General features: G+C 26.6%; 2 protein-coding genes across 6 annotated transcripts in view; one reads left to right on the top strand and one right to left on the bottom strand.

The window, feature by feature from the left end:
- LOC100169371 (proline synthase co-transcribed bacterial homolog protein-like) overlaps window positions 1-4,606 on the bottom strand; it is a 10,103-nt gene extending 5,497 nt beyond the window's left edge. Inside the window, exons 1-7 of one of the 5 annotated variants that reach the window (XM_016805280.2) lie at window positions 4,471-4,604; window positions 3,390-3,566; window positions 3,158-3,295; window positions 2,863-3,073; window positions 2,611-2,753; window positions 2,456-2,554; window positions 2,222-2,302 (exon numbers count right to left, since the gene is read on the bottom strand). In XM_016805280.2, coding sequence (XP_016660769.1) covers window positions 2,228-2,302; window positions 2,456-2,554; window positions 2,611-2,753; window positions 2,863-3,073; window positions 3,158-3,295; window positions 3,390-3,566; window positions 4,471-4,473 — 846 coding nt within the window. In that variant the 5' untranslated portion in view covers window positions 4,474-4,604 and the 3' untranslated portion in view covers window positions 2,222-2,227. Of the gene's footprint in view, window positions 1-2,014; window positions 2,303-2,455; window positions 2,555-2,610; window positions 2,754-2,862; window positions 3,074-3,157; window positions 3,296-3,389; window positions 3,617-4,279; window positions 4,299-4,470 lie in introns of those variants that run through there. The other 4 variants (XM_008185225.3, XM_016805246.2, XM_016805340.2 and 1 more) reach the window with 4 other exon arrangements.
- A 5,345-nt stretch (window positions 4,607-9,951) lies between these two features.
- The window catches only part of LOC100160486 (facilitated trehalose transporter Tret1), a 26,948-nt gene continuing 14,897 nt past the window's right edge, over window positions 9,952-22,002 (top strand). The window contains exon 1 of the mRNA XM_008187776.3: window positions 9,952-10,290. The gene's annotated coding sequence lies outside the window, so the exon portion shown is untranslated. The remainder of the gene's footprint in view (window positions 10,291-22,002) is intronic.

Below are 22,002 nucleotides of genomic sequence, written 5' to 3'. Positions count from 1 at the left end.
GCTTAAGTAAAGGCCAACATTTTTTTGGCCTTTGCTTAAACAGGTATTGGTTTTATAATTATTTATGGTTTGAGAAAATTAATTTAAACAATATTTTTATTTATAAATATTTTATTGCATAAATCTTTATAATTCCTCATATCTTTAAAACATACCTAATTATTAACTTGGTAGGGTATATTTATTTAAAATACTAGATAGCATGTGTTTTAAATTTATTTCCATTTCCTAAAGTAAAAGTTTTCTTTCCAATCAAGTTTTTTTCAATTTTTGTCATTTGGAGTAATTATAATTGACTTATTTCTTTTAAGTTGTTAAATAGTTTTACATTAACTGTTGACCAATTATAATTGTTATATTTCATCCAATTACCAAATATTTTTACCAAGATTGGGAATTTTATACTTTTGTGATTTAATAAATACCTACTTCGGAAAAATTACCTCCCTCTACTTCAACATCAAGAAGTCGAGATACCTTCAATAATGTTCCTTTGTTCTACCTAGTCTCAACTTCAGCGATTTGTTTTTAAATTAAAAACAAAGACAATTTACAGTCTGTATAATAACATAATAAGTAAATTTGATAACTTACTTACAAACTTAAGATATAATATAATTACTGCCCGCTTATGATAAAACAAAAAAAAATATCTATCTATATCACAGATGTCTAATACTACAAAATACTTAATAGATGGATTAATTGTCTTGTACATTCTAAGGATTAATTTTTAAATCTATTAATATTAAATCCTATAGACGCTTATTTTAACAACAGATGGATCATATCTTTTCAATTGTAAAAACTGAACTTATTGGAAGAGGCCTGCGGGTGAGATCAGAAATCATCTAAGCAATTATTGGCTGTTAAAAATAGTTAATTCTGAGTAGGTAGTATATTTAATATTATTTGCAACTATTAAGATAATCTTTACCAAGTTATTCAATTTTCAACTTTGAGATAGGTTTCTAGTAGCAAATCAGACCTAGTTGGTACTTGTAGGAGGCTAACATTGAAAATTTTCATTACCTATACAAAAAGAAATTAAGGAACAAAACATTTACCAGACTTGGTATAATTTTCAATATATTTTGGCTCTGTGCTATTTCTTGATATTTTTAATTGCTTAGTTTTTTTATTATTTAAGTATCAACTAAAAAATATCAAAAATACAGCCACAATAATTGTATTTAAATTTTAAAATTTAAAATTTAAACACTTATAAATGTGATACAAGATTCTTTGTAAGTTTATTTAATAAAAATTTAAAATAAAGTTAAGTGCAATGTCACAACAATATTTTTACGACATTGGATAATATTTAAACAGACAATACCTAATGATATATTCTCAACGAATTTTTGTTATTTAGTTATTTAAAAAATATTGATTGTAGAACCCCTGAAATATTCTACCATACTTAAATTATAATTGTCTATACTATCTATACTCGATTAAATTTTTAAAAAAATATTTAAAAAATTTCAATTTATTTATAGGCATATGAGACTTGAAATTTTGTTTTTTTAGTGTTGATAAAAATTTGCTTGAAAATGAAAATCTTGAACTTTTAATTTAAGATATCAGATAAGTGGTTCTTATAGCAATTCAAAACTATTAAAAACACATAGGCACAATTTTTTTTTCAAACATATGAAGTTAAAATTTGACATACCTACTTTTAAGTTTAATAGCAATATGGATATCAGAATATACCATTAAATATACCTAATAATAGACTGTTTCCACTCAGAATTGTTTTTTGTATTTAATAATTTACCAATGAATTTAAATGTAACACATCCATTACAGAAACCTACGCAATGACGAGGTACCATTGACACCAACTATACGGCAGAATGGTAACCTTTACCTACTTGACAGCTTTATTTAAGTTGAGTCACTTCTTAGCGTAAATATTATACAGAGATTCCAAAAATCATGCAAATCTCTAAAATAATAACTTTCTATTCTTTCTGAATAAAAAATTAAATAAACATAGTTGATAATAGTTTTACAGTAATTTTTTCTTTTATAATTCACATAATTTCATGTCATTTGAATATTTTTAAGTACATTTATGGTTAACATTTATTTTTTTAAAACTTGAGTAATATTAAGATGTTTATTGTTACAATAATTAAGTGTTATATTAAATTAAAAGAATATAAGATACCTAGGTGTATCAAATATATTTTTTTTAATGAATTATTATTACCAAAAATCATTGTTTTTCTTTTCTTGCGCGAAAACCAAATATACTACTTCCTACTCGGACATTTGTACTTCCTAATTCAATCTGAAATATCAAAAATATACAATGATACTTATTATTACATAATAATATTTGGTTTAATGTATACATTTTAGAGACAAAATAACAATAAATTAATAACATTAGAAACTTATTATATATATTAATTTATATTGTAAATATTAAATGTATACTTACGGCTTGTTCAAAATCATCAGACATGCCCATAGATAATTCAATTTCAGATGGATTTAATTTTAATTTATCACAAACATCTCTTTTACAATCAATTAAAGCCTAAAAATACATAAAATCATAAATAATGTCCAATATAGATTATAATATGTAAATACCAAAAAATCTGGATTTGGTCCTTGAGAACAATCATAACCATATTGACCAATCGTCATTAAACCAATCAGTTCTAAATGGTCACATTTCTCAATAATAAATTTACATAAATCTACTACTGTATCAGTTGCTACGCCAAATTTTTCTGTAAAATAATAAAAATTAAAAATGTATGTATCTCAGTTTTTGTTTTTTAGTATAATATTAGGTGTAATATATTACATAACAACATCAAGTTTTTTGATTGTACTAACCTTTTTCATTACTAGTGTTAACTTGAACCATTATTTTCAATTTACTTTCTTTATTGAGTTTTTTCCATCCATCATTTACAGCATTTGCTAATTTTTCACTATCTATTGTTTCAATAACATGTAAACCAGGAACCATTAATACTTTTGAAACTTTATTTTTTTGTATGTGACCAATAAAATGCCATTTTATGTCTCGACATTTTTCTAATAACTTTACAAATTACAAATAAATGTCAACAATTAAGATGATAATTATTTCAAAACAAACTCAATATCAAATAGTAGTTATACCTACCTCAACATCGGATGATTTAGTAATCAATTCTTGGACATAGTTCTCCCCAAAATATCTTTGACCTTTCTGGTAAATGCCAATAATATGTTCTATAGGTTTTGTTTTACTAACAGCAACTAGCCGTGGTTCCACATTTCCCTAAAAATATAACATATCTACCTAGTTCATAATTATATTTTAAAAAAAAATTTATTATAAATTTATTATAAATAAGTTAAAAATAAATTATTACCTCCTTTCGTTTTTGAGCCACAACTTCGATTCTACGTCTAACATCATTTAAACCATCAATAACATTTTCCAAAGTACTCATCTTCTTTTTATTATAACTCAAATGTAATGAAATTAAGTTATTTAACGTTAATGTAGGCTTGCAAATTGATAATAGAAATTTTTTTACCATCACATTCTTGACATCAAAAAAGAGTATAAGACATATTATACTAGTTTTCCTTAAATAAATTTGTATGTTAATAGGTACTGATAAACACAGATACAATGCTTATTAATTAATAATTATAATAATTTATCTAGTAGATAACCGTGATAGGTACAACATAATTTGTAAAAAAATTTTAAAATTACATAGGTACCAAGTTTGCAAAAAAATTTCGGATTTACCTACCTAACTAATGAAAAATATAAAAAAAAAACTACCCAGTTAACTAGTTTACCTAGTTCTTACTATTTAATCGAATATTTATTAATATAAATTAAAAAAAATTAATTAAATTATATCAATGACATCAGAATGTATTTATAAATCAATTACTTTATCACCATGTCTATAGGATATGAGATTATCATTAAAATAATAGGTATGTAGTAGTTACAAAATTATTAAGTTTAATCAATATTTTATATTACAATAATGTAACACCGAATAAATATTGGTGTACCAAGTTATATTATACTTTAACAATTGTAGACATTGTTATTACTTATTACAGTAACTACTCATTGACTGTATTATAAAATTAAAATATACAACTATTCGATTTTTGGACAGTAGACAATAATAATTTTCTAATTAAAACTTCCCAACTCAGATTAGTACCAATATAAGACAACTTAGGGCCAGTTTTACAATCATAGTTTAAACCTCGATTACACTTAACTCACCGATTTTATCGGCCGAATTCCACTGTTTAACCTTACTTTTAACTATTGTAATACGAGCCCTTAGATAATAATGTTAACTATATCATTATTATTATTTATTAGGTACCTAATGACATAAGTAAGTATTATTCATTAAAATATAAATTAAGTATATACTATCAACATTATATATTTATATAGAAGGTACGCACCATTATTAATATTTAATGGTTACCCGTGTTTGGCTAAATAAATAATTAGGTATATTTTGTATTTTCGAGAACTGAATAATTTGAAGTCCAAAACTACGAAAACGAAGTGATTCAATGTTGAAAGTTTCAGTGATTAAACATTAAAATTTTATAAACTGATAAGGAATCACAGCACTAGATTACGATAGGAACCCCCGCCACGGGAATTCACTTGACAGGTGATTTCAAACAGTGGTATATCGTATAACGTGCACGTTACCATTATAATATTATATCCGTGAACATTTCTCTATGTTGATGAATATTGAATACCAGAATATTAAGTTACATCGACCAGTTGAAACTTGAAAATATTTTACTGCCTAACCTGTGGTTATTAATATGTAACTAGAGAAATTGTTTTATCTTAATAAATTATTAAGTCCTAAACTAAACAATAAAATTTAATTTAGCGAATGAAAAGAACATTTTTGTACTGCACGGACCACACGGTCTACGCAGGTTACGCTGGTAGTGGAATGCCGCCTCGATGTAGGTAAGAGGCTATTATTAATTTATTATTATAACTATTAATTAATTATAACTTTTATACAATTTAATAAAACGTTGTTGTGTACGTTTTCGTCACACCGTGCAAATTGCATAATTTAAAAAAAAAATGCAAGTCGAACATTATTACGTAAACATAAAATTATGTAGGTACTGGCTATACCTGCATGTATTACATACTTACATGTATGGCAGAGCCAATAGACCTTACCTATACGCATGAATATGAATATGCATATTATGTATTATGTATATAATATTGCACATTATATTAAATTTGGTCGATATTATGGGCACCCTAAGGCCACGCGTTTTCCCTCTCCAAATGGAAAATGCATTATTCTAACTTAAACCGGGCACGCGGCGCACAAATAATAATAATACCTAATATCATACCAATAATAATAATAATAACGTACAACGTAAAAGTACAATACCTATGTCCTATACTATATAGAATATACAGTATTATGTGTTTATGGTTACAAAATAATAGGTAGTTATTTATATTGTGTACATTATTAGTTATTAAACAACGTGGGTACAATATCAGTCTATTATCTACCGGTTGATTGGCATTTAACTTCAACCTAAGACTCACATTATTTCAAAAACCACCAACGTTTTTGAATATATTTTTTTTACATAATTTTAAGTGGTTTAAAACAACATTTTTATACAAAAATAAATATTTATACTATTTTTTATCGTTATTATTTTTAGTTTTTTAAAATAAAACATTAATTTTTAAATACTTATTCCACTACAAAATAAATGTTGGAGTTCTTTGATATATTATATAAATTGAATTTTGAATGAGAACCGTTGATGAGTTTTTAGAGGATGTCAGCAGTCGGCACATTATTTGTCTTTTCTCTCTGACAGCCTGCAGACTCAAGCACAACATAACACATTTGCGTTTTGCAGAACCAGCCTTGTGTTGTTACTTGTTAGATTTAATATTAGAGTAAATTAAACTGTGAGTATTATTAAACTTAAATTTAAGAACATGGTCTCTGTTCTTACATTGGATTTTCTACTATAATATTTCAATTTTAAAACGATATATATGAGTATATTTTTAAATTGTAACATTTTACGTTGATGGTACTCATAGCTCGGATTAAAATTGGAATATCGTATAAAGAATGCCAACATAAGAACTTTAAGAAAACAGATAAAGTTCTTACTTTAAGTTTGATAAGAACTTCAATTCACTCTGATACTAAAGTTAATAACACAAGGTTCATTCTTCTGAACGCAAATTTTAAATGTTAAACGTGAATGGTGAATCAGAGATAGAACAAACAAGTACGCTAATAATTAATATCTTCATAAATCATAAGTATTTAAACTTTAAAGTTAAGTTGTGCGGAGAGGAGTTATACTGCAAGAATATGCTTGAAAATGTTGGTCCATTAAACCGCTCATCTAAACTTTAAATACTTATAACTAATAAATAGCTACTCAGGCGCGGATCCAGAAGATTTTAACAGGGGGTGCTCAAAAAAAAGGTGGGCAAGTGGGTGTCGCTCTGCTTTACAGTAGGTTACAATTGGATCACTGTATAGTCTGTAATGGATGATGTTAAATTTGAATTCAATTATACAATATCATTGTTTAAGAAAAACGGTTCTGAGCGTTTAAAATTTAAAATGTCCATAAACAGGTCAAAACGGCTCAAAATATTTTGTACATTTTATCAAGTATGGGAATTGATAAGATGTTATATATATGATGTAAATTTTAAGTATATCTACAAGTATTCGTGTTTGAATTACAAGAAAATAAGAAAATCGCTACATGCTTACTCATGCCTACATGAGAAATCCAGAAAATATACAACGATGTAAAAATTTAATTTAACTTTCCGGTAGGTTTTTTTTTTTTGATTAAGGTACTGACATAGATACTAATGAGGAATCTTGGATTACATTTTCTAATTTTAGATTCAAAAATAAAAATTCTTATGAATTTCTAACTCAAAATAATTTGCACATTTTCATGATTCTTATGTACCCATTTTGTCAACATTTGAACTTTAAATGCTTATAAGAAAAAAAAATGTGACTGTATTTTTAAAATGTTTCATATAATATATAATATTTGATACATTTTCAAACTTTAAAATGTTATTGACATTCATAGAAAAAAATACTTATACAATTGGAAACTAAAAATGTTCAAAACAAATCAAAATATATTGAAAATTTTATCGTGTTTAGAAAATTCTAATATAAACATTCAGTGAAAATTTCATGTAGCAGGTTATTTGTTTTAGAGTTACACCAAAAACCAGAATTGATTTCGTCGAAACCCTATTTTGCTAAAAATTCCCGTTTTCCTTAATTTTTATTTTATTTTTCCCGGCGCTTTTAAAACTATTGCAATTTTAAATTTTGACATTCTGAATGAACCAACTAGATTCACTCTCCCATCGATCGAGATACTGTTGAAGAAAATCGAAGCAGTATTGTACTGCCCCAAATACGGCGATGACAGAAAAAAAGAAAAAATTTAAAAAAACACATCATCCACACATCGTTCCGATCAGAATTTTAAAAAAAATGGTTACACCTTTATATTTTAGATTATGTAATTTTAGATTATTATACAAATTTATTTTATTAGTGGCTTAGACGACAGGGGGTGCCCGAGCACCCATAGCCCCCCCCCCTGAATCCGCGCCTGTAGCTACTTACTTATCTGACATTTTATTTTTATAGATCGAAATACTCTGGATAATATTCTGCTTAGGAACATGAAATTAAAAATGTATGTTATCATTTAAAAGAGTAACAAAATTCAAAAATTATGACGATAAAAAAATGTTGTTTTGTAACGACTCAAATTTATGTTTTGAGTGTCTTACGTACAATGAGTCTAGTGCCCAGCTATTACTTTTAGATTCTGAGTGGAACGATGAATGTATTGATTTTAAAATGATGTGTTTTTTTTTTATTTTTTTTTTGTGTGTCTGTGTACACGATAAGTAGTCGAAATAATGCTACGATTTTCAACTTCAGTATCTTGTTCGATCAGAAAGTGAATATCGTTGGTGCATTGGGGAGATCAAAATTTCCCAGTAGTTTTCAAAAGCGCCGGGAAAAACAAAAGAAAAATTAAGGAAAAACGGGAATTTTTACGCAAAATATGTTTTCGAGAAAATCGATTTTGGTTTTTGGTGTAACTTTAAAACAAATGACCATAGATACATGAAATTTTCAATGGTTGTTTATATTTCCATTTTCTATACACGATAACATTTTCAAAATATTTTGATTTATTTTGAACTGTTTACGGACAATTCCAGTTTCCAATTTAATTAGTTTTTTTTTCTATGAATGTCAATAAATCTTTATTTGTTGAGTAAAAATACTTGAAAATTTAATACAAGGCTCCTACTATATTGTTACAATGACATTTGAAAAATATTAAAAATCCTTAGTCACAGTTTTTTTTTATTAGCATTTAAAGTCCAAAAATTGACAAAATATGGAAAAATCACGAAAATTACCTAATTATATTGAGTTTATAATTCGTAAAAATTTTTCTTTTTAGAACTAATATTTTAAAATGGGATACAAGATTCCTTATAGGATAATCTACCTTTATCAAAAAAAAAAATGTCTATAAGAAAGTCAAATTAAACTTTTATGGGCGTTTGAAATTCATATTTTTACAACATTTGATAATTGCTCGATTTCTCATGAGACGATTTTCTTATTTTGTTGTAATTAAAAAACGAATGACTGTAGAAACTTGAAAATTTCACTGAATGTTTATATTAGCATTTTATATATACGATAAAATTTTGAAAATAATTTGACTCTTTTTGAGCTGTTTACGGACATTGTAAGTTTTCAATTTTTTAGTTTTTTTTTCTATAAATATCAATAAAGTTTTATATATTGGGTCAAAAAGTGTAAAAAATTAATACAGGGATCCTGAAATTTTTTTTTATAAGCATTTGAAGTTAAAATCTTGACAAAATTTATCAAATTTAAAATTGAATAATTATTTTGTAGTTAAAAAATGTATAAAATGTTCAACTTTTATATCTAAGGATTGAAAATTTAATACAAGATTCCACGTAAATATTTAATTCTGTTTCCAAAAATTCTAAGAAATACATAAGCACAGTTTATTTTTATAGTAATTTTAATTTCAAATTTGGACGAAATTACATATTAAAAAACCTGGAATAACTATTTAAGTTATTTTGTTGTGATTGTAATGATTGTATAATATTATTTGTGGGTACTTGAAACTTCTAAAGTATACTACCTATTATATATCTATGATAGTACCACGGTTTGTTGTTGATGTATAACGCGTTACATGATTGATATTGTGATATGATTAATTTGGAATTTATTATTAATACCTATTATAGGTCAATTTTTTTTTAATGCTATAGATAAGTATACCTATAATAGGTATGTCTAATACCTAGACTGACAAACCGTCTTCACTCAGAATCGTTTTTCTTATCCAGTGATATTATATCATTGAATTCAAATTTAATACTATCCATTATACAGTAACCCACTTGTAACCTACTGTACAGCAGAGCGACATACACTTACCCACCTTTTTTTTATTTTACAGCTAAAAATATACAGGTACTATACGTCTATACAAGACCATATTATGTAGACATTTAGAGTACCTATGTATCATAATTATTTCTCCCCCTTTCACACGATTGCTTATAGATTATTACGAGATCAATCCGGTAAATTGTTCGCCTCATTATTCCGACTAAAGCTATTGGTTTTATTCTAATCGGTTGATCTCGTAGTTCATAAAACAACTGAACTATATATAATTATATATGTATATATGATTATAATATTATGTACATATAAGCGATAGGCCCGCTATATATGGTCCATATAGAAGGAAGGAAAAAAAATTAAATTTTAATTGTTCATTAATCATTATTCTATATTATCTATGCGCATTATTGTAGACGTCATATTTTACGCAGTATACTCATGAATATAATTGTCCGTAATTATTTTTTTTTACAAATCCGTAATAATTATCCATGAATTAATCACGGATTCGTATAATATCAGTTGCGTTTCTGATTTTTTCATCGCTTAAACCGAATTCTAAGTACCTATAAAATATATATTATATAATATTAAATACTCGTCGCCGTCGGTACCTAATTATAAAGTCATCTGTTAAAGAAAAGGAGAAACGACAATATCCAACGCCAATACTGAGTCGACATATGATACAGCGATTCACAAATCACAGGTAAACATTTAATTATCTATAATCTAAGCTTACTTAAGTTATGGAAATTGTTTTTTATAGGGAAGGGAATACATACCTAGCTATATTATTTTAAAACGCAATACTCTGAATTAATTAGAATGACTGTAAACAAAAACAAAGTACAAGTAGTAACTAGTAAATACTGAAGTACTTACCTACTATATACTTTTATCAGTAAACATATTTACAACTTAAACAAATACTTTTGTTATGTGAACACAAAAATAAGCGTCATATTTTGTAAAATATCGTAAATATGTATTCATAGTTTCATAACATATTAAAATATATCTTATATATAACTATATAATATAATAACATACAATATACAATCAAATAATTTAGATGTTTATAAATTTATAAGTACTCGTACAATATAGTGCAATTCCATGACAATAAATAAAACAATATACCTAATATTATAAGATGGTAACATTGGCTTATGGGGTGTGGAGTGCCACTGTGTACAGTGGTTGTAGTTATGTAGTCTTATAAGAATATGTGTGCAGAGTATGCTCGAGTATATTATATATAAAGTATATCGTTAATTAATATAAATAAAATAAAAAAGTGGCCAAGTAGGTACCACTCTGGTGTACATACAGTTGTAGTTGTCGAGTGGGTCACTGTAATTATGTGTTGATTTTGAATTCAATGATACGTCATTGTAAAAGTTTGAAAAACAATTGCGTGAATGGAGACGGTGGAGCCTCGGCGCTTAGGATTTTATATTAATCGATATCAATGCTAATAGTAATAAATAATAATAAGTAGGTTGAATTAATTGTTGCAAAAAAAAATTGCATTTCTCCCTATATATTATACTATCCTATCCTCGTGATTTTTTTGATTACAGTATGAACTTTTTATGAAGAACCTTGTATTCAATTATCAAGCCTTAGCTACAAATTATTAACTAAAAAATAACTCGCACATTTTCGTGAATTTGACGAATTTTGTCAAAATTTGAACTTAAATTGCTTTTTAAAAATAATCGTGCCTATCTTTAATATTTATAAATAGCTATCATAACATCTTATAAGAAACTTTTTATAAGCTTAAATGCTTATAAAATATATGCAGTAATATAAAGTCTGTGCCTTAATTTTTAAACTATTTGACCGAACGAATAGTTTTCTATCAACATTTATAGAAAAAAAAAAAATATCGAAAATTTCAAATGTCTATAAATATCTATTATACTTATATAGTTATATGACCCCAAGGAAATTGTTTAATATGAATTTGTACAGTTCTTGCAAAGAAAAAAATTTAATTTCACCAATATGCGGAATAACTATAATAATAAATAGGGTTTTTGAATCCAACCTTCAGGATCTAGGTACCTACAGTAGGTACCTACCTTATTGCAAATTGTAAAATATTTCGTATTTGCTATTTAAATAAATATAAATCATAGGTAGGTACTTTGTTAATTTTTATATTGTTACAACTTATTATAGACATTAGTATCTAGTATTATATTATAGATAATAAGTTAATGATTTATAGTTTATAATACGATCAACATATCGTAATATTTTAATTATCTATCTGAGAATTGAGATAATGAAATATACAAAATAGTTATTATTGCACGAGATATTTTGTAGTAATTTTACTACTGCAAAATATTCAACTATTAAAAAACATCATTTTATAATATGTGTAGTTGAGCATGGTTAGGTAAAAAATATATATTTGCATATTTGTCATCGTATAAGTAAATTATTGACAATGTCTATAATTGGCTAAATAAAATGAAGTGCGATATTTGGAACACAATCAAATTTATTTTAAATTTTTTAGGTTAAAAATAAGTGGCAAACATGACATGATGGTAAGAATTTTTATGAAAGGAGCAAACTTCATGACATTTTTTAACTGAATTTTTTTTTTATCAATTCTTATACAACATTATGATACTAGTTGTCTTTTAAACGTCTTGAGGGAATACCCGATCCTGTAGTGGTGTTCTGATTTTTTATTAAGGGATTCATATGAGTACCTAAGTAGTTTTAAAATTATTATGAATGCAAAATACGTTACCAAAATTGTATACTAACTATAACCTAATTATTTTTTGATAAAAAAAAAATATATTATACCTATTTAAAAAATAATATGTGGCATTTAAACATTATTACTTTATTTTATTCTTTATATATACATAATACATAGTCATTAACATCTATAGGAAAAAACCAACTTTGTATTTTTTAGATTTGACTCATCAATGATATAATATATGATATGACTTATCAATTATCGTCAGGCATAATTTTGATATTTCAGTAACTTTACAATTTATTATAGTAGGTACCTCTAAATAATATACATCTATTACTATATCATAGTATCCCATGTTTATTTTCTTAAAATTAACATTAACTATTAAGCATTTGAATATTTGATTATTTTTTGTTATTTAACAATCGTTGTCAACCTCACTCGCCGCCAAAATATTGGAACTATAGAACTACTAAAACCCTTTTTTTCTGATTTATAAAAATTCCCATCTTTTTCATACCATAAAAATAGTAAAAAAACTCGAAACATTTTAATGCTTTAATAAAAATTATATCAATTCATAATCATTAACATTATAGACTATAGATAATATTATACTATAACGTGTGATAATTCATTGTTTAATTTTTAACAAGAATAATTTGTCAGATAAAATATAAGCATTTCAATTCTTATTATAACAAGATGTCAGTAAATTCATTACACTTTGTAGTAGTTTATACCAATCAACTCGTCAATCGTAATATTTATTAATAAATAATAAGTAATAAATATTTTAATCTAACAGGCTTAAGTATATCCGTCTGTAGATAATCTGTTGTGATTTAACCATTTACAATTAGTATATTATAAATGTATATAATATAGAGTATAATTTCAAATGTTGACCTCCCAAATGCACCAACTAGATTCACTTTCCCATCGAACAAGATACTATTGAAGAAAATCGAAACAGTGTTACTGCCCCAAACAGTGATGACAGACCAAAAAAATAAACACATCATTGTAAAATCAATACATTCATCGCTTTGCTCAGAATCTAAAAGTTTTCGCGTAGTACAATTGACTAGAAATCCAACGTAATAATTACTTTTAAATGTATTCTTATAAATTATAATACTAAGACGCCCAACACTTCCATTAAGTACTATTTAAACTGTATTTTATTATTTAAGTGTAATATTGCTTCAAAATAAACATCTTCCGACTTCCATCAACTCTTGAACTCCCTAGTCCCTACGTCACTGCTCCTTGATTGTATTATTAAGGGGCCTCACCAACACGTCTTTTTTCGTAAAAAACTACTGTTTCTAATTCCAACGATACGTGTCGACAATTATCACGATTTTCATTCTGAAAAAATATTTGGATTCTCCATAATATCTACGACTGTACGAGGGAACATTTGCACATTGATCGAGCCACATTTTTAATTATTACGACCCGAATAAAGTGGAAAAACTTGAAATATTATGAAATGCATAATATTCATAGGCGTAGTTAGGCGCACCCCCCCTCCCCCCCAAAAAAAAAACATTTTACTACCCTAAGCCTATGATAACATTAAAATTAATAATATGCAAGTATAGGTACCCATATATCATAATATTTACAAAATACATATACATACACCTTATAGGTAATAATAATAATAATAATTATTATTATTATTATGTGCTTAATCGTCATTCGTCGTTTGCACTTTGTAGTAATGTCATGTCATACCTCGGCAATATAACTGTGTATCGGTGTCCACACTCCACACCAACCAAATAGTACAATATAATAAGATGAGTATAACTAAATTTCCTATATTGGCGTCCAAATGTTCAATATATTATTGATAACAATATAATATGAGAGTTATAAGACGCGCCTAACCCAAAACAGTTTTGAATTCCACGTTTTGTCATTGTCTCCGCCACATAAACATATATACATATATATATATATTATACGAACAAATGAACAATGCACACGACACTAAAGTGTACATCAGACATGCCGGGCACGTGTGATATAAATAAAAATATTTAAAAACAACCGGTTACTCATAGAGATAACTCGACTAGCGTGATTTTACTCGAGTGTGGATTTATGCGTTAAAGCTGCGTCATGTACAGGATTAAAGCACGATATATTTATATGTTTATATAATATTAGATGATCAAGTCCACGTTCAGGGATAACTAATTTTTACCGTGGAAATATTATAATGTTCTACATAATATACATCAAGTGTATAATAATACGTGTATTATAGTGTGCAATATAATAATGCTACGAGTACATAATATTATGGTACCTATATTCCATATTGCTATAATATGTTTATTATATGAATTATGAATATGATTATAATTCCGTGGAATACCTACCGACTACCAGTAATTAGGGAAGTGGTACACTATTATTGTGAGATTTGTGTCGTATACTCGTATGTATAGATACAAACCTATACATATACATATATAATATATACAACTGTAACTGAACACAAACAACATAGATAGGTATAGTCATTTAATTTTTTGTATTAAATCGTTTTGTGATGCAATATTTATTTTTAATTATTATTTAGTTATTACTAATTACGTCATATAAATTAGTATACAGTATATTATCAATAATAGGTAAGTATTGCAAACTTTGACGTAATTGTTCCTTTTTACACAATGCAATAAAATCACCACAAGTATGAAGTAATACAAATTGAATTTAAAGATACAAAGTCCAATAAGTAAATAATAAATTATATTGCATATTATATGGAGACAGAAGTAATATCCGTACTTATGTTTTATATCTACGGTAGGTAGTATCTACGGTAGGTAGGTACCTATTTTTTTTTAAATACAAATTTGCAAAGCGATTATATGATTCTGCGAAAAGCGATTAACTTCTTAGTCCTCACCGAAGGACCGAAGTTCATATAATATAAAATATATTATGTGTGCTGTGTATAATATATGATAAGCCAATTTTGAGCACTTTTGAAATAATTTTTATCGTAACCATTATAAAAATTAAAATGTTGTTCGAGCCTCGAGGCAAGGCAGTATGCCAGGTACACGATATAGACTTTATGTCTTTATTATATGCTAATTAGGTACCCATAATATAATAGTATTGTGAATCATGCATTACATTATTTCATTCGTTAATCAATTTACACTTGGGCTAAATCGATTTCACCTGACGCTCGGATGCTATACAGTATACAGCAGTTGTAGTTGAGGCTGTCGAGCTGACAATACAGAAACCTGAAACATAGAATACTTAACCTATTGACTATAATGACTATTAATTTGGCTGGTCGTGTCTAACTTACGTAGTTACATGACACCCCAAGACGTAGCCTGTATATTCTTATATATTCCTATATTTTAATATATTGTGTATTTCTGACTTTATGTTCAGTTTCAAAGAAAAATAACAGGCAGATGATTGAAATCTATTTCAGTCGAAGACAACGTCAAAGAGATAAAATTAGAAACTGGCCAAGTGATAATATACAATTATATTAAAAGAGATTTGTTGCACGTGAATGTATTTGTGTATTAAGGTTATTGACTAAAGAAAGAGACAGGAGCAGATTTGATCGCAATCAATATATCACTACTTTGATAGTCAGTCTTTTTTGGGAGGTGTTCTGGGACTTGGCCATTTTTACTCAGTTAGGTTTTTGTTGGATTTTATATTACATTATAGGACAATATAGACAACAACAATTATTGCAAAATATAAAATTTAAAAATTTGAATAAGTCGAATTTGGCGCTATTTTATTTTGCACTTGTGCAGTCGTGCGTAGTGCGCACAAGCGCCTATGACATCATTCAGGAGCTTTTTCTCGAGTACCTACAATATTGGTCCTTCAATAGTTTAATGTTATTTTAGATACAGTATGTAATGTTTCTGGTCCCATACGATTCCTTATTTTATTAAAAGTTTAATCAAATCATGTTAATTGTTAGGTGTTAGGTAGGTATACTGAAGGAACGTTCGGCTATGGCTGTTGTCAACTTGTATACACCCAGTGGCGTAGCCAAGAATTTTGTATGAGGAGGAAGATGCTAAGTCTCACAAAAAAATACAAAAAATACAAATACAATATGTCTTTTATTTACACGTTTTATTTTTTTTTTAATCTTGATACACTTTTAAGGTCAACACTGTCAATGAGGGGGCTATAGCCCTCTTAGCCCCCCCCCTGGCTCCGCCACTATAGGTACACATTATAAATTTCAGCTATACATTTCTTTAATTTTGTTGTACTATTGATTTTCAACTTCATCCCCTGCTAATATAGAGAGATCAGCTCTCCTATGTGTATATGCACATGTTCCTCAAGCTAAAGTTATTGTTCTATATAGTATTAAATTATTCTATAGCATGAATTATGACCGATGGTTATAGGAAACGTGTATTAATTTAGTTCCAGAAAAAACGTTTTTTCATTGGGAAACCTCATTCCGAGGCCGTTCACCTTATACATACTATGTACGATATGTCGGTATCTATAGACGGAAAGACCACAACATAACTTTATTTTTAAAAGGACATTAAGCGTTGTATACCTATTTCAAAATTTTTATGTCTTTTAAATAAATATGTAGGTAATTTGTTTACATATATTACTTCCTCGTTTTGGTATAAGTATATATCAAAAATATTGTACTGCGCAGTGCGCATTTTTACTTTAATCTTAAAACACTCGTTTTAGTTATTTATCAGGACGGCTTATTATATCTCTTTCGTATAATAATATTGCCCAAATGAACAAAAAAAAAAACACACATATCGTACATGTACACTTACCTATAATAATATACATTGCCAAATTACGTCTTTAAAACTATACCTAGAACGTATTACATAATACGTAGGTAATTATATTTTGTAGTACTTATATGATACCCGATGTGGCGATGTCGTCGTTATAAATTAAAAATTTGATTCCACCTATAATAATATTTCTCTAAAATTGAAAATTTATTTAAAATAGGTACCTAGTTATTTCTAAATGATTTGTAGTAAATTATCGTAACAGAGTGTATTCGTGATAATATATATTAATAATTTATTATAAATTCAATTAAAAATCCTTATATTATATACATAAACGTAGATAAAATCAAATGGTTCGAACTTCAAACAGTTGTACCTATGTAAATCATCTTTTAAAATGTATAATATAATAATTAATAACATAATACGATATATGCTTATAGATGAAACTTCACAACAATACAAAAAATACCGCATATATTTTATTTTGATAAAAAACAGCTACCTAAGCGATACATAATATTATTAAACAATCAAAAACACAGCAAAGAACATGTAATTCTATCTATATACGTAATAGTAATTCATCCAAGTACTGCCTATAATAATAATTAATAGGTAATATAAGTACAAGTAGTTATATTATAAACTACCTAATAACAGAGTAATGCATGCTGGGCGTATAATGTATACTTATTAAACTTAACGTAAATTTAGTTGAAACGTTAAAATGCAGTGTATCTATATAGTAAGTAGTAAAAGGTATCTATAATATGAGTTTCTATTATAATTTGTACCGCATATATTTAAATAATATATAAGACTATATTATATTACAATTTATGAACGTAAATAAGATATTTTCTGCAAGTGAGTCACAATTAGGAAAGAAAACTACTATTTTACCCAACATTATTAGCGTATTCAGATCTCGGTAATAAGACCATATATTATTTATAAAGGGCGATTCAATAAGTATGCTCACCCTATTTTGTCTTCAATAATGCAGTTATTCAAAATCTGATTTTTTAAATGTTTAGATGTACTTGAAGACAATATTTTCAAATTCTTGATATTTTTTCTACTACTTAAGGAGTGAATCCTGTGGAGATACAAACTTATTTTTTTAAATGAGAACTCCCCTTTTCTACTGTAAGTTATTTACTGGATAATTTCAGAATCAAAATTTGTTCATCTAGTAGTTTTGAGTCATTTAACCTTGTCTACTAAAGATAATATTGGTCCATGATAATGGACTTGTAAGATATGGAGCTATGGTGATTTGATTAATATTAATCCATCAATATTAATAATTTGTAAGAATGGCCCAATATAGTATAATAAATAGTAGATTCGATATTACATCTATATTGAACAATATACTAATATATTAAATTATTTATTATAACCATTTTTAAGGACTATTATTCTTTGAACAAACATTTTAATAACTAAGAAACAACTCATTCGAACTTCGAATTAGGTTCTTCTTTACAGAAGTTTGTATCGCTACAGGACAATCCTTACGTAGAACAAAAAATCTAAAAAAATTATCTTAACAATAACAAAACGTACTAAAAACGTAGGTATTACAATACACATTTTCGACCATAGCAGTTCCAATTTTGTTAGTAATTTTAATGTTAGCCTATTATCAAACTGAAGTATAAGAATATTATCTGATTTTTTCTGGATATTTTAATTTTTAAATGCGTATGTGAAATATCACAATTTAAAAATGCCTATGTCTTGCAAAATTAAAAATATCCAAATAACCAACAACAAAAAAATATGCTATGTTTTACACATAGGTCAATTACCTTTAATATTGATACTAACAACACAATCGAAACTGCTGAACGTTATATTTTGCTATGATATACTTTACTGAGACACATCAGTGCTCAAAGGGGAGGCAGATTTAGGAGGTTTATGGGGGCCATCCCCCCATGGACACTTGACAAATATATATGTACTATTACTAATTATAACTATTGTATTTCTCCTATTAGATCAGGCAATTTCCCCTGTTAAAAATTTGAAGCCCCCTCCACTATTCAAAATTCCTAACCACGGCTCTGCAACACATGGGGGTGTAATCTTAATATTAAAACTATGTTAATATATTTTATATATGATATCTGTTATTTTTTTAAGCTATTATTTGCCTGTGGGCTGTGATCCAATATATTTTTAACATATATTAATATACACATATTGTATCTGATTGTTATTAATCATTTTAACTTACAACATATTAAAAATATTTAGACATGGGTAGGTATTATTATGCAACTATTTATCTTCTATTTGTCTACTCACCATCAATATTTTAATAACAAATAATACCTAACAATAGTAGGTACTTGTTGTAGTAATTTAAACATTATTATTCAACATATTGTTGATTGTTATAATATTTTCGTAAATCCAAAGTTGACTGTAAATTATTATAATGTTAATAATAATAATGCTTTACAAAACGTGACATTATTTATATGAACGAGATGTTCTGTATAATTATATAATATTGTATTTACATCAGCCAACTATGGACAATAGCTTATTAATTATATTATAGTTTAATTACATAATTAACTTCAAATTAATATTTTGTATATAAACACACATATTATAACATATATATTGGATATAGACTACATTTATAGTCATAATATGCATAATGTTGTAGCCAGTTTAGGTACCTATATACGTCTATTATATTATAATATATTTTTCAAATTCAATTCTGTATAAAATGCATAAAATAATATATTATAGTACCAACTATATATAGTAATGCACTATAACTATAATATACAACAATTAAACATTTAAACTTACTAACTTTAATTAGGTACCTACCTAATCAATAAAACACTTATAAAATATTGACCAACTCTAGTTAACTGAACGATAATAATTTGTTCCTGCTGGTAAATATCTAATATCTTTTCAATTAACATAATCATAATATGATATTGTTCATTGTTATTTGCTTAAAAGATTTTATTTCTCTATAAGTATAGGTATCTGAAATGTCAACGACAAATAGTAGTTAATATAATATTATAGTATAATACTCAGCAAATAAAATTATACGCCTTAACTGCATTAAATATTACAAAATATAGATAACAATTAACAATATAATATTGAAGTCAAAATTACCATTATTTTTTTATATGAAACGATTATGGAGGCCATTTATGAACGCACCCTCCTCTCAAAATAAAAATAACGCTTTCCTATTAAATTATAACCTGTAGTAGTTATTATAGTAGTAACTACACGTTAAATGTTAAACAAGCATACCTAATATAATTATAGGAATAATTTTCTGCCATACGAGTTATGCCTACTGCCTATATCTATAGATGCCCATATAAATTATACATGCCCACAAATCACGATCCACATATATGACATGTAGATATACCATTGAATATATAAATAATATAGATACATATAGGTATACCTACTAGTTAGCTATATTTACTATATATAAGACTATACCAGATACCAGTTATATATGGTATACATCTCTACGGTCAATGATAATATTATAGGTACTTATATGAATAAAATATTAAAACAATAATAATTATAACTGTCAATATATCTATAATATATTGTACGATTCTTCTATAGCGGTGTTGTTACAATGCAAAAATACGTACTTGACACCGTCCTTACAAAAATCATCTCGCGTGAATACCTAATATACCAGGTTGTATACATACAAAAACAATTAATTAATGCATTAAGCGCACAAACATCGGACGAATATTAATAAATATTATTCGCACATATTTTTATTTGAAAGCGAAGGATTTTGCGTTTCGAAATTTTAATGTCATTAATTTAAAAACCCCATTATTTTCGCGACGTCGACTCCATAGTCCATGTCACAGAAACTGTAAAAATTTAGTAATAGATATAGAAATATCGTTTTGAATTCCGTATAATATATTCAACAGTTTATCATAACTCTGTTACATTCGAAAACTTCAGCACTTAAAACTTAATAATAATAACTAAGTAATAATTAAGTATATACCTATACTATTTAATTATATTTATAACATTTTAACCTGGACCTAAGAATGATCAACACCATCATTTTTAATATAATTTAAATGAAGTATTTTTCTTGAAAATAGTATATAAATTAAAAGTGTTTCAAATAATACATGATATATTTACCTATGTCATGCAGTTCAACGTTCTCAAGAATTTAAACTTATTCATCAATGTCATTTACCTAACTCTTATCTCGACGGAGAACTATAACGTATATTAGGTAACGAAGAGTTTATTCGCTTTTTGTCGTCTATGAATAATGTAAAATATAATTACTTAGATACACAGTAAAATTAACTAGTATCCATGATTAAGCTTATCGAAAACCGATATTATGAATATTACATAGAAGTATCAGATTATTCCCAGTTAATTGTTATTGTGGTTTGCTTAATATATTATTATTATTTTACTTTTATTGATACATTAAGTTTATAATATTAATTTAATCGGTTCATTTATTGTGTTCCGTTATCTGTTTCAATCGGTTTCTGTCGTCAAAGAAGTAGGTATAGTGTTTTAATAACAATTTTAAGTCTCGCTTGTAAATTTCTAGTAATAATATGTAGTAGTTACCTACTTATCGTAGGTGTACGTCATGAAGACGTATAGCACATTTTTATATAGATAGCTTTTTCTTTTAAACAAGTAGTTTTAAATAAAGAGGTGAGTTTTATAACTTACCATCATAGTCAGTGCTCGACTTGGCAAAATTAAAGTAGGGGGACTCTGTTACTTTAAAAAAATGAGCGTCCCCATATCACTTATTAAATGTTACTGAGCCGTG

Source organism: Acyrthosiphon pisum, chromosome A2 (assembly GCF_005508785.2).
Source record: "Acyrthosiphon pisum isolate AL4f chromosome A2, pea_aphid_22Mar2018_4r6ur, whole genome shotgun sequence".
Lineage (NCBI taxonomy): Eukaryota > Metazoa > Arthropoda > Insecta > Hemiptera > Aphididae > Acyrthosiphon > Acyrthosiphon pisum.
The sequence above is the reverse complement of the archived record's forward strand: the minus strand, read 5'-3'. Positions and strand labels throughout refer to the sequence as shown.